Source organism: Durio zibethinus, chromosome 6 (assembly GCF_047325235.1).
Source record: "Durio zibethinus cultivar Kanyao isolate XHJ-2024 chromosome 6, ASM4732523v1, whole genome shotgun sequence".
Lineage (NCBI taxonomy): Eukaryota > Viridiplantae > Streptophyta > Magnoliopsida > Malvales > Malvaceae > Durio > Durio zibethinus.
In genome coordinates this window covers 5823389-5836732 of record NC_143167.1, presented here as the reverse complement: position 1 = coordinate 5836732, position 13344 = coordinate 5823389, and the positions used below count along the sequence as shown (strand labels likewise).

Sequence of the window (13344 nt, the reverse complement as noted above, 5' to 3'; positions counted from 1 at the left end):
AGACAGACAAGAGACAGTCCTCCAAGTCAAAATTGGATAATGTGCTCAATTGGGATTTTGTTTTAGATACAAATAGGCAAAGCGAATCATACAAATTTACTACTGGTATTTTATTATTATTATTATTATTATATATAAAAATATTGTTTAGTATTCTTTTGTCTTGCAGTTTTCATCTCCTCAAAATTCCAAAGAGTATTCTCTCCCTTTTCTTGATCTTTTTATTGGAATTTTGACTACATAATCACCCTCAAGGAGAGGAAGTGGAAAAACAAGCAAGGAGAGACAAAAAAACATAGATAGGGTAACAGTAAGTAATAACAATAATTATAGGCACAATTTTGACATGGATTTTGATGTGTTTTGAGGGGCATTCGGATGATGATCATCAGGAAGTGGCAATGCAATAGGGCTCCCAGAAGAGAAGAGACCTCCTGGGTTCCTTGCAGCCTTTTGACAAAGGAACAAAGTAATCACCTTTGTTCCCTCTCAAAATTAGCAATTGTTGTTGATCATTAGCCATTAGATTCTTGGAGAGAATAAGCTGCTTGTTGCTATTGTCCTTGAGTGGTGGTAACTGTTGAGCAAGTGGGGTAAGAATTGCTGCCTTGGACATGGACTGATTGGGCCTCCTCCAGCAGTACTCATAAGTATTGAATGATGAAGCTGCTTCAGCTGCTGCTGCTGTTAATGGTGGTGATGGTATTAGCCTAGCAACCCGCGGCCGCAGTGGTAGTGACTGTGCTAGTGGTGGTGTGGTGGTTGGCTCAACCTTCTCGCTTTCCTCCGCAAATTTAACTATTTCATCAAAACTTTTAGGCCATGTCGGGTTCCTATTTGCTAACCATATGGGCTTGTTCATCATTACAGCTAACCTATGTACATTCGTTGCTCCATTTAAAAGTTTAGGAGCCTGCTCGATCCCATAACACCTATCTGCCACTCCCTCAATTTCATTCTCACTTTCCTCAACCTCTTCTTCTTCTTCATCAAGATCTATTTCACTTTCTTTCTCTTCTTCTCCAAAGCTTTCAAACTCTTCTTCTAACTCTTCCACTTCCTTTACTTCTTCTTCAACATTCATTACTTCATTAATAACCTCGGGCTGTGCTTCACTAGGAGTGGTATTGGCAAAAGTGAGGACAAGGCGACCATCTTGGCGATGAGCAAGAAACTTGTTCTGTGAAGGCACAGAAACAGCTTCAACAACCAATCTACCATTATCACGATGTGTCTTCATGCGAACAGATGCTCCATCTTTGAGAGAAAGGGAAGGAATTGGAGGTGGAAATGACCGGTGTGGCGATTTCTTGCCAACATCATAGTTATATTTCACAATTCTTGGCTCTTGAGCGTCTAAAGAAGTCAGCTGTGCCATTCTTTCTTGCTTTTGCTGTTGGAGTTCTTGATCATCCTCTTTATCTAATTCCTCCATGTCACTAGTTTCTGATGGAGGGTATGACGAGAACCCATCAGAGCCAGTCTCGGAGCCAAGGCTCTCGGTGCAAATTTCAAGGCTTTTCTTGCTTAAAGCACCAGCTGATCTTTTGACAAGAGGGTGCATATAAGGAGGGGGAAGTGACTTTGACTCTTCCTCAGCCTTTTTTGATATGATTGAGCTCCATATATCGAACTGGACAGGCTTTTCATGTTCATTCTTGTTCTTTTCTTGTTGAATTGAAGTCCAAATATCGAATTGACCACGTGCTTCTTCAGTCTCCTTCCTTTCTTCATAATCCTCATCTCCTTCTTCCGACGATGAGTCTATGATGGAAACAGGGAATTCCTCGGATGATGCAATCTTTTTCAGGGGAGAGAATCCATGTTGAGTGAGCCATTTCTTGGAGGACATATCGGCTGACAAAGTTCTTCTAAGTGAAGCTGCTTTGCTTGGTCTCTGATTAGTATCCGGTCCAAGAATGGATACTATGCCTTGCTTCTTGGTGACCATCGCCTCTTCATTGATGTTCAAAGCTGAAGATAAGCCCAGGCTCTTGCTAAGTGGAGCGGACATCTCCAAGTACTAGGCTGATTGTACTAAATTTTATCTGCATATAGTGAAAAAAAAATGAGAGAAAAGTCTTCTAAAACAAAACAAAAAAGCTTAGGAGATGGCTAGCTATACAACTAATAACAAGTTACAAAGAGGCATGCATGTACTGTGGTGTACCAAAATTCACATAGATAAGGCATGAAATTAATGAAGGGAAAAAATAGAATTGAGATGATTACCCTTTTCAAGAGAAAAGCAACAGCGTCCAACAGAGGTCTGCAGGAGACCACTGGGGGGGGGGGGGGGGGGTGCTTTGTTTGCTGAAGGAGAGGAAATTAAGGTTTAGTGAGTGAAGATAAAGACCCTATTGAGAATGGAAATGGGTATGGCTTGATGGAAATGGGAGGCAGCGAATGTGGGGGGTATTTGTAGGAGGGTAAAAAGCCTTTGGAACTGTGTCCAATGGGACCCGCCTACGCTACCATGAAAAGACTCCACCATTGGGGAAATTTTCCTTTATCAGAAAAGGTGGGATTAAAGAAAGAAATTAAAAAAAAAAAAAGAAAAAAGATCAGAATATTGAGAGTGAGGCCTCATTTTGGTTCACATGCTTCTCTATCCCTTCCTTGCAAAAACTATTTCAACTCATGGCAAATTTTATAGTAATATAATGTTGGAAATGAATTATCCTGTGAAATGAAATGGTTAAACTGATCATTCATTCGAACTGTCCATCTTGGGTACACGATATTCTAGTATTGGTATCGATGCCGTCTGCTAAACGTGGCAGATTTTGGAAAGCAAAAAGTGACAAAATGGTGAAGAATACAATCGAACAAGAGCTGGACACCATTAATCCTGAACCTTACCAGCTTGAGTTGTGTGTTCGAGATAAACATCTATCTTCAAAACTACTCTTACTTCAACGTTCAAAGCCACTGATACTAATATAAGGCTATAGTTATGTCAGATTGCTAGGATTTTACAAAAGAGAAGCTGTTGGATTGTTTGAACATATTCCAAAAACTCATAAATTTGTTGAACAATCAACTTATACCAAATGAAATCAAATGAACATTTTCAATCAAGATTGGTAAATGGAATCCACAAGCCTGATCACCCAAGGCCTCTGTTTTGCTAACTCTCAAATCTCTCAATATAATGAATGGTATTCATGAACAGAGCTAGGGTATAGTAGGCGGCACAAAATGATTTTAATTTTAAATCAATTACAGCAAATTTTTTTTTTTTTTTTTACTTTAAGAGTCATTTCATTTTTGCCTGCCCGAATTGGAAATCTCCATATGTAAACCTCTTGTTTTCCATTTTTGTTGCTTCTTTACCTCTTTGTTTTCAGAGATTAAGTTAACCATACTGAAAATATTTCAGTAACAACATTATTTCATATATAGTCAATGCAATTTTTGAACGAGACTAAAATATGATTATATTTTTTATTAATTACATTTATTTATCGATCTTTCAAAATATATTTAATAAAAAATATATAGCTTTACCCATGTATCAGGTCAATGTAAAAGAGTACACTGATTATATGCCTGATAATTTTGAACATAATGTGAAAATAATACAACAAAAAATATAAATTAAAGTTTTGATAAAAAAAAATCATATATAAATTTAAAAAAATTAAAAAATATGTTTTGTATTTAAGCATATCAACATAAATTATGATATAATAATTTTTATATTTTATACGTATTTAATACACGAATATATATTATATAAAACATTAAATTATTAAATTTAATTGATTACATATTAAATAATTTTTTTCAAAAAAAATGAAGTGCCTTAGAAAAAGGCAGGGTGAAAAGGCAAAAAAGCCTGGGTATCAAAATTAAGAAATTTATTAGTGTTTCCAATTAGGTAAGAAAGAGACAGTGATTGGGATACAAAATGGCTTAAAGAGGAAGCAAAGGAACCACTTTCATAGGCCAACATGATTGGGCGGCCGAAAACCCATCCATCACACAAACCCTGAGTGAGAGAGATTCCATGACCATCCATCCTCTTTATCATTATTATTAAAAATTAATTATTTATTATTCACAAAAACCCAAATAAACAAATAACGAAGTATAATATTTGTGGAAACAACTTAGGGTGTCACGTCTGAAATTCCCCCCTCCGCCTTTTATTTTCTCGCTTCGTTCAACTTGTCCTTTTCTATTTTTCATCTATCTTGTTTGTGAAAAAGTCATGTGGTTTATACGTATTTGAAAGAAGTGGCCAATATGTAGCATCATCCATACATATATATATATATATATGCCAAAAGGTGGTGATGTTGATAATCAGTATCGACTAAAGCACATATAAAATTTATGGGTCATGTTGTCAGAGTTTTGTTAACCGGTTTCTATAGACATTTTTCAAAATTTATTAATATTATTTACAAAAATAATTTTTGATTAATATTAAAAAAATATTTTAAAAAAAATTCATCAATAAATCTATGTTATTATTTCTTTTATCCAACTATATGATTACTCGCAAATGGTATATATAATAATTTTTTACTTTTTCAAGCAACTGAAATTGATCCACAAATTAAAAATTAATGATATAAGTAATAAATAATAAATTCATCAAAACTTAATTTTATGTAAATAATCGGACAGTCAAATTGTTTAATAATTCAGTATTTTTCTAAAATTTATATGGTGACAAAAAGGCGAATTTTTAGAGATATTAAAAAAAAAAAAAAAAAAAAAAACTGCAAAGCTTTGCCACAAAACGAGGAAAGGGCAAAGGACCGAACCCCATAATGATGCTCCTTGTCTGCCTATAAAGCAATATTTGTACCTACTAAACCTATACAAATCAACGCTTAGTTGAGTAGGTAGGCTAGCTAGCTAGGTACGTTGCATAAATTTTAGAGTCGACCTTTTTAAACTGGTCCTGGTTCTGCCCCGTTGATCAGTTGAAGACTAAAAAATAAAATAAAATAAAATAAAAAACCTATTGCTTCGAAGTGGATGTTTGACTCATCCCTTCACTCACTCGGATAGCCTCTACCCTCTTTTTAAAACAGTATTTTAAAAATAGATAATTTAAAAATATTTGATAATATGATGTTAAAATAATATAAAAATATAAAATTGATATAATTTAAATTTTAATATAAATTATATATAAATTTAATAAAAATTTAAAAATATAATTTATATTTTTATATTAATATAAAATATTAATATTTTATATGATACAAATATATAAATTAATAAATTAATCAAATTAATTTATCCTAATTTAAAATTCCTTTATATATCATGGAAAAAAAAAAAGCAATCCAGGCAATTTTTTTTATCTAATAGATATAATCAAATGAGTCAATAGGTAAAAGATGAAAATAGTGACACTTTAACCGAAAATTTAGATTAACAATTCAATATATATATAATGGAATATTAAGGCATGTTTAAAAAGTGCCATAGAATATACTTATGTCTTGGCATCGTTTAAGCATACATCAATGATGACGACCAAAAATTTTCTATACATTTTAAATTTTCTATATATTTTTTTAAAAGATCATAGTTTGAAAATTAAAACAAAATTCAAAATTTAAAATTATTGAATATCTTTTTTAAAATCTAATTATATAGATTAACTGAATTAAATTTTAAATTTCAATTTTCTATAAGTTTTAAACATACATAAATGAGCAGTAGTAGATGCCAATTAGTGAGGAATAAATTCGTTGACTCCAAAAAAATTAAAAAAAATGATAACGAATTCCACTTTGTAAAATAATTTAGTAGTACGTACTAACATTAATATTCCTATTTTTCATAAAAATTATTCCTTCAATATGCTGGTTAATTAGGATAATTAATTACGATTACCCAACTTTTTTTTTTTTTGGTTTACGTAAAAAAAAAAATACATTCCTCTCCACTGTCTTATGAAACAACCAATAAGCTTCAAAACCTTGTAAAAGATACAAGGTATCTGCATTCTGCATGCACTAATTTCCTAATTAATTATTCTTTAATCATGGTTTATGACATGATTCCACCATGCACTATTAAATTAACCTCCGTCTAGTGTTGGTATATATATATAAAAAAAAAAAAGACAAAATGACGGTACCTAAATATGAAAATATATACTTTTTGTCATTTTTTATTGTTATATATAGCCTATATATGGAAAATATTGTCTGATATTGTTTGACCTTTAGATTAAGAATCATATCCAATTTAACTTTTGAATTATTGCATGCTTTCTTTGAATTTAATTAAATCTCTAATTTTTTTTTGAATCAGTGACCTTATCATGCACTTACAATTGCTTTAAGGGTGGATTTTAGTTGTTAAATATTCTTTTTTTTTTTTTTTGGGATAACTTTTATTAGCATTGTCTCAACATCAAACTAAAGCAAACCGACATTGGAAGCAACATAAAGACGTAAGAAGCAATTGGATTGGAGAATTGTGGGTTAGGAATTGGATTTGGTAAATGGGATACCATTTTCTTGTGTTCATCCGTGAGGTTTAAACTTTTTTCAGAACAGTTGAAAACTAACTGCGTCATATCAATTAAGGAACAAGATAACCTAGTGCTTTAATTAAGGGGATGGATCTAAAAAGTTGACCTTAGCCTACAAACAAAATTTAGAAGATTATATTTATATATTCAGACCATCATTATTTTTGCTGTCACCATTATCAATCGATCATTATGTGACTTGTAATCCATTTGTTTCATTAACATTAACAATTAATTAAAAAAGTGATTATATGAATTAATTGGACTAAAATTTAAATTTAAAAATCTAATTAATTAAGTTGAGCAAGAAATAATTAATCATCTAGCAGTAATTTTATAATCTGATCAAATACCTTTCGGTGGTAAGTAATAGTCTACAAAGAGTAAATGACGTGAAAGAAAAAGAGAAGAGAAAAGGTGATTACCAAAATTTGATTAACAAAATTCCATAAATCTACTTTCCCCATGTGAGAAGTAGGCTTGGTAGTACAACAAATTTTCTATATAAACACTATCGTTTGTTAGTCCGAATGACAAAAAATTCGATTCTCTTTAAATAAGAAGTTGGTTTTAAGTTTTACAAATGAAAAAAATAGGTTTGGAAGAGCTTCCCCCATTATGAGATCCGACACGATTCGACTCAAGATTAATTGATGTCCAAAATCATTACCGGACATTAGGGTCCCGGACAAAAAAAAATCCTATATAAACACTAGCATTAGATCATCATTCGACTTTTTTCTTAATGGAGAAAATAGAAAAGAAAAAAAAAGAATAAACTTCTCTATGTTTTCCCTAATAAATAAATGTTATAAAAAGGGAGACCAGGCCTTATGGAAAGATGGGCATAAGGTTCTGTCCACTATACCTTTCATATTTTTTATTTTTATTATTTTTCCCCTTTTCCTCTTAGCACAATAAGGACCAGACACTTTCTCTTTTCGGTTCCAATTTGCATTGAAAGGAAAAAAAATTGGACAATGGATATCTACTAGGAAAAATAGCCTCTTACTTGCCTTATAAGTTATTTTTAAACAACTTTATAAAATTTAATTATGAAAAAATAGTCCAGATGATTGTGTATTTTGCTTAAAAATGATTAAATTATTACTTAAAAATTTTTTTTACAATTAATTCATTGTTTTTATTAAATTAAAGAATACATTAATTATATTTTTCTTTCTTTAAATATCATATTAACTAATACAATTAAATACCGATTAATATTATCTTAAAAAAACATGGATTCATGTAAAAGATTATAAACTTGTTATTCAATATTCATCCTTTCTTTTAATCCATCCTCATAGTCTAAGAATGTGATAATTTTCGATTGGAATCTTTGCAGATGCTGTATCACAAGCATCTTAGTTATTTTCAAGAATACGTACAAAATTTTTTTAATAAAAAAATAATTCATTCATTCTACTTTTAGTAATATTTTGCTCCTTTTCTTCTCCTTACAAAACAAAGCATTTTTCTATGAAAGAAAAAAAAAAAAAAAGGCTAAAAACAGTATTTTATGGTTTCTAACTGTACGGATATTGAATTTCATTTTAAAAGTAATAGACATATATATGGATATTTGTGGTTCATATATATAATATAATATATATATATATGTATATATCCCTTTGCTCAACTAAAACAATGATTAAGGAAGAATTCCCCATGCTTTTCCTTGAAATATTCTTCTAGTCGTGTCATTGTCAAATAAACATGGTCGACAAAATTAATTCCTATCTAGGCTACATATATTTCTTAATTTTATTGTGGGAAACCAAGTTAAATATTTTTAGCAGTTATTAATTAATGAATTCTGAGTTTAACTTTGATAGTTAATAGAGTCATTTTTAAAAGATGACATTTATAAAAATAGAGTTATTTTTAAAAGGTAACATTCACAAATTTAAGATCTAAATCTCAACACCTACAATTTATTTGTTTATTTTTAAATTAGATATCTTTTATAAAAAAAAAAAAAAAAAAACTCTTGTCATTTGCTCTTTCACTCTTTTAAAAGCTGAATCAATGAATGCGCATTTCTTTCCAAATGTGTTGGCACATAATAAAGAAAAGGGAAGGGTCAAGTTGCATAATGCATATCTCTCCTTTTTAATTTTTTTTTTTTCAGCTTTATACTCAAAATTAACCAAGCAATAATTATTTTACATAAAAAAAAAAACCAAAGATTTTATAGCCCTTTGTTTAAGCATGATCTCATACATCAATATATGGTTCAATTTCCTTGTGTCCATCTTCAATCAAAGCTATTGATCATTTCAAAATATCTTCTAAAGATTTTTATCCCTTCGTCTCATTTTGCTAACTAATACAATAGTAAAAAAATCCCCACGAGCATACATGGAACTACATTCATTTCCATCTCCAATTAAAGAATGCATATGTCTATCTACATTTTTTTTAATTCAAAGAGAAATATTAAAAGGGCCAAAATTTGAGACAAACATAATGATATTCATTATATTTAATATTGCACAATATTATTTTGTGTCAGTCAATCTTGTTAGACCAAAACATCTTAGTCCAATTGAATATTCATGTTAGTAGAAGTGAAATCAAATAATTAATTAATCACACAAAAGACAATAATTTAACATTATTTTACCAACCAACCTATATCTACGAATGAGAAAAAAGATTCATTAATTGTAAAAAATTATAAACATACAATTCATATTAATCAGCACTTAATAATCAATACTTATAAGATTCTCTCAATCTCCTCTAATCCTATAGAGTATTCTCAGCCCAAACAAACACGTACTAATATACACTTATGTACTCATACCTATGTAGACCCTGTTAGTCTCTTTTAGTCCACTTATAAACATTTAAATATACAAACCCATATGACGTAAATCTCCATTAGTTCTATGGAATGTCTATCCCATAAAACCTTACAACTCTTTTACATATTTTTTTTTCATACTTAACCATGTAAAGACTTTTCATCGATTTATAAGTATACAAACTTGCCTATCAAGAATCATTTTCCTTTTAGATTCTTATTTTATAAGTCTTCTTATCCATCAATAATATTTTACTAAGTTGAAACAAATCTATTATAGAATTTGAGTTACTATTCTCAATAAATCTTAGTTTCTAATTGTATATTTTTTTATTCTATTTTGTTTTAAAATTTTGGAAAAAATAAAAATAATAAGAAAGAAGAAATATGATTTTGAGGCGTAAAAAACACTATATTAAAGGTAATTATGTTTAAAAGATATAATAAAATCTTAAAACTTTTCAAATCAGAATTAGTAAAATTTATCATGTGGAAATATTTACTTATAATAAATGAATAATCACAAATTTCTATTCAAAAAATTATGATAGTTTGTATGCGAACAGTCACAAAATTTTCATTCAAAAAGTTATGACAATTTATATAGTCACATTTTTCTATTTAAACGAGCTTATTCAGAATAAAATTAATATTAATTTTTTTATTTCAAAAATTTAATAAGTAAAAGATTAAAAAATAAATTTATTTACTAAACAAGCCAAAGTGTCTAAATTTTTACTTTTAAAATTGTTTGACCCACTAGAAAAATTCTTAATAATTTGAAATGACTTGATCCATTCCAACATTTAAATCAATTATTTAAACCACACAAGTAGTTTATTTGAAACTACATATAAATTATCTTTCTATTTAACGTAGAATACATCAAATTCTAAACTATTAACACATTTAGCATTAACCTAAAAGATCATTTGAAAATAAATTTCAAGATTTATAGTTATGTAATATATGCATATCACTTGAATGTAGCTATATATATATATATATTGTTCTTGGTGCTTAATGTAGTGATGGATCTTAACATTTAGTTTTGGAGGAATCAAGTAATAATATATAAAATACTTTATTTTATTTTTTCCAAAAGAAGTATTTTATCATACTTGTTAATATATATGAAAATAATATACTAATAAAAAATGATGAGTTAATAAAATTATAAAAAAAAAAATTATTGTGACAACACTGTATTTTAACAATAATAAGATTTACAATTAAATGTTGAATTACTAATTACACATTCTATCAATGAATTATAAAAAATTTCTTTTTTTTTTGCAATTAAAAATTGAAATAAAACAGGATGTACGAATAAATCAATTATTAAATATTTTATCAAAACCAAAAAACTAAATGTATTTTTAAAAGAATATAATAAAATTTTGAGATTAAAAATTATGGTGTTTTTCTATCTTTCCGTAAGTAAATCAAATATGATTTTTTATTGAAAAAAATTATGACAACATAGAGATATAAAATAAAAATAAAAGTGAAAAATGATATAGAGGGGAAAAGTTGAAATAAATTAAAAAGAAAAGGAATCGTAGGGTTTAGTCCAAATGGTTTACCTAAGTTTTTAAGGAGATGGATTTTTGCCAAGTTAGAGTTCAACTTTTAAAACTTGCAATTTCTCTTTTCCTAAATCCCCTAGGCTTCAATCTCTTGTACCAAAAAAATAATCAAGGGAAAGGAAAAATACATTTGATACTTGATTGGAAATAAAATTTTGTTTAGAAAGTTAGAAAAATTAATTTAACTTTTGTTAAGTTCACATGATTGTGATTTAAAATTTGTGACAAACCTCTTCATTTTAAGAATTTATAAATAATGATTATTGAGTATAATAAATGAACAAATAGTAATATGACTTGAACATCTATTAAATTGCAATACATAGGATTAAGTAATAAAATAAAAAATAAAATTCATAATTTTAATTTAGAGTCAATTTAAATGGATTATATATATATATATATATATATATATATAATTTTGGGGGCCCAAGCCCCTTTTGGTTCTTATTACCCATCGTCTCTAGCTTAATGGTTAAGTTTTCCTTTTCGATGGACCCCAAAATACAAATTTAATTTCAATTATTCCTACTCATTATGTTTATAAGGAAAGTATATCACCTACAATTATTGTAATCATTGTAATATAATTAATTAATTAAAATAATTCAAAATTTTATGTGAAACACATACTTATAAGTGATAAGCCCTGCATAATTCTTTAATATAAGTGAATAATTATAAAATTATAGTAAAAATATTGTGGGTGAAAAATGCTAGTATTACAAGGCGTTTTCTTGAAAATCAATGGGCCATGGGTGAAAATCTTTCGTACCCTACTAGAGAAAAGAAAAGGCTACGAAGATTTGGTCGTAAAGTCGTCACAAAAAGTGGACGAGAAGAAAGAAAAAAAAAACCTTTAAAGGCAAAGTCTAGAAATAATAGATCCATCACAACTTACTTAGTGTTCCCAACTTAATTAAAATTGTTGGTCAAAAGGAAATTAGGATATAGGAATCGGTTAGCTTTAATGAGGAGCGTCTAGGCCAAAGCAAATGCTGCTAAGGAATAAATTATTTATTTATTTAATTTTATTAATAATGTAAATTACTTGAACCAACTTAATTTGAATAACATTATCTAGCTTGAACAGGTAAAAACTCATATATATGGTAAACCCTAAATCATGTATGAAAGAATCTAGCTTTGTAGCTTAAGCTTTGTACATATTTTCTTTTTCTTGATATAAAATTTTATGAAATCAATAGAGCATATTAGAACAGAACTAGGATTATTGTATTAAATTAATTCAAAATTTTTAATTTTTATTTTGATCGATTCATGATTGATAATGTATACAATATTACATATTGATAAATTATTTCTATATATATCTAATAATAATATTTCCCATATATAATACATCATAAAAAATTTTTATCCTCATCTTTATTAATACTCATTAATAAGATGCATGACACATTGTGATATTGATAAGATATAAAATTAGGTATAAAAACTATAGTACACTTAAAAAAAAAAAAATTCATGGCAAAGTGCTTGATAGTTTCAAGTCTTGTCTAATCAGTAAGGAGAAAGAGATCCCACTAAAATATTGCACAAAAACTTCATATTTATCCCAAACTAGGAGAATATATATGACACTTTCGATACCATTATTGGAATGATATCAGCATATAAGCGGCACCTCTCGTTTCCGATAAAACTTTAATTACAAGAAAAAAAATAAAATTTTTTTCATGAAAAAATCTAGGGGGAAAGAGATGGTGTAATGGAAAAGGCAAAGGAAGAAAAGTGAGATATTCGTCTCCAACAAATATTATTGCTTTTGAAAATTGATGAAAGCTTTTGATAACAAAGACCCTTTTAAACATTAATGATAGAATTGCAAAGGGACAGACAGAGCTCCTCCATTAATCCATTCTGATTATAATATTCTCATCAGAAAGAGAAGATTCTCTTTCCCATTATGACAGTGATTAGATCATCCAATATGTGGTGGCACAAAGACAAGAAAAGCAAAACAAAGACAAAAAAAAAATGCCAGATAGAATAATATGTATGTTTATAACTATTGCTCTTTTATTATTATTATTTTTTTTGCCTTTGTCTTTGCATGCATGCATGGCTTTCCACTTCTAGAAATTATATTGGGAAACCCATTTCTGCAAATGAGAAACAGCCACGTTTCTAAATTTTATGGGGACACGTGAACGGCGTTTTGTTTGCGTTTGTTTTGGTTGGCTTGAGCCTGGGGCTTTCCATTTTTCGTCGTGGTCCACAGCCGTTCAAGCCCACTATCCTTTTTGCTAGTGAGCTACCTTTCTTTGATTTAATTCTTTGTTCGAGAAAAGATTTAAGATGATATTATTTTTGTGAATTTTTTATTAAATAATAAAATAAAATTTTAAATCAATAATATCATAACGAATAAATCTGTAAATTTATAGTTAAATATAATTTAAAAAGTC

The 13344-nt window shown here is 28.6% G+C and overlaps 1 protein-coding gene across 1 annotated transcript; it reads right to left on the bottom strand.

Annotated features, from left to right (window-relative positions):
• Positions 1 to 282: 282 nt before the first annotated feature.
• Positions 283 to 2297, bottom strand: LOC111285649 (FAF-like protein (DUF3049)). Its single transcript, XM_022875200.2, has 2 exons — positions 2233 to 2297; positions 283 to 2048 (listed from the first exon to the last, which is right to left on the bottom strand). Exon 2 carries the CDS (start codon positions 2012 to 2014, stop codon positions 389 to 391), a length of 1626 nt encoding a protein of 541 aa, XP_022730935.2. The 5' UTR covers positions 2015 to 2048; positions 2233 to 2297; the 3' UTR covers positions 283 to 388.
• Positions 2298 to 13344: the final 11047 nt, after the last annotated feature.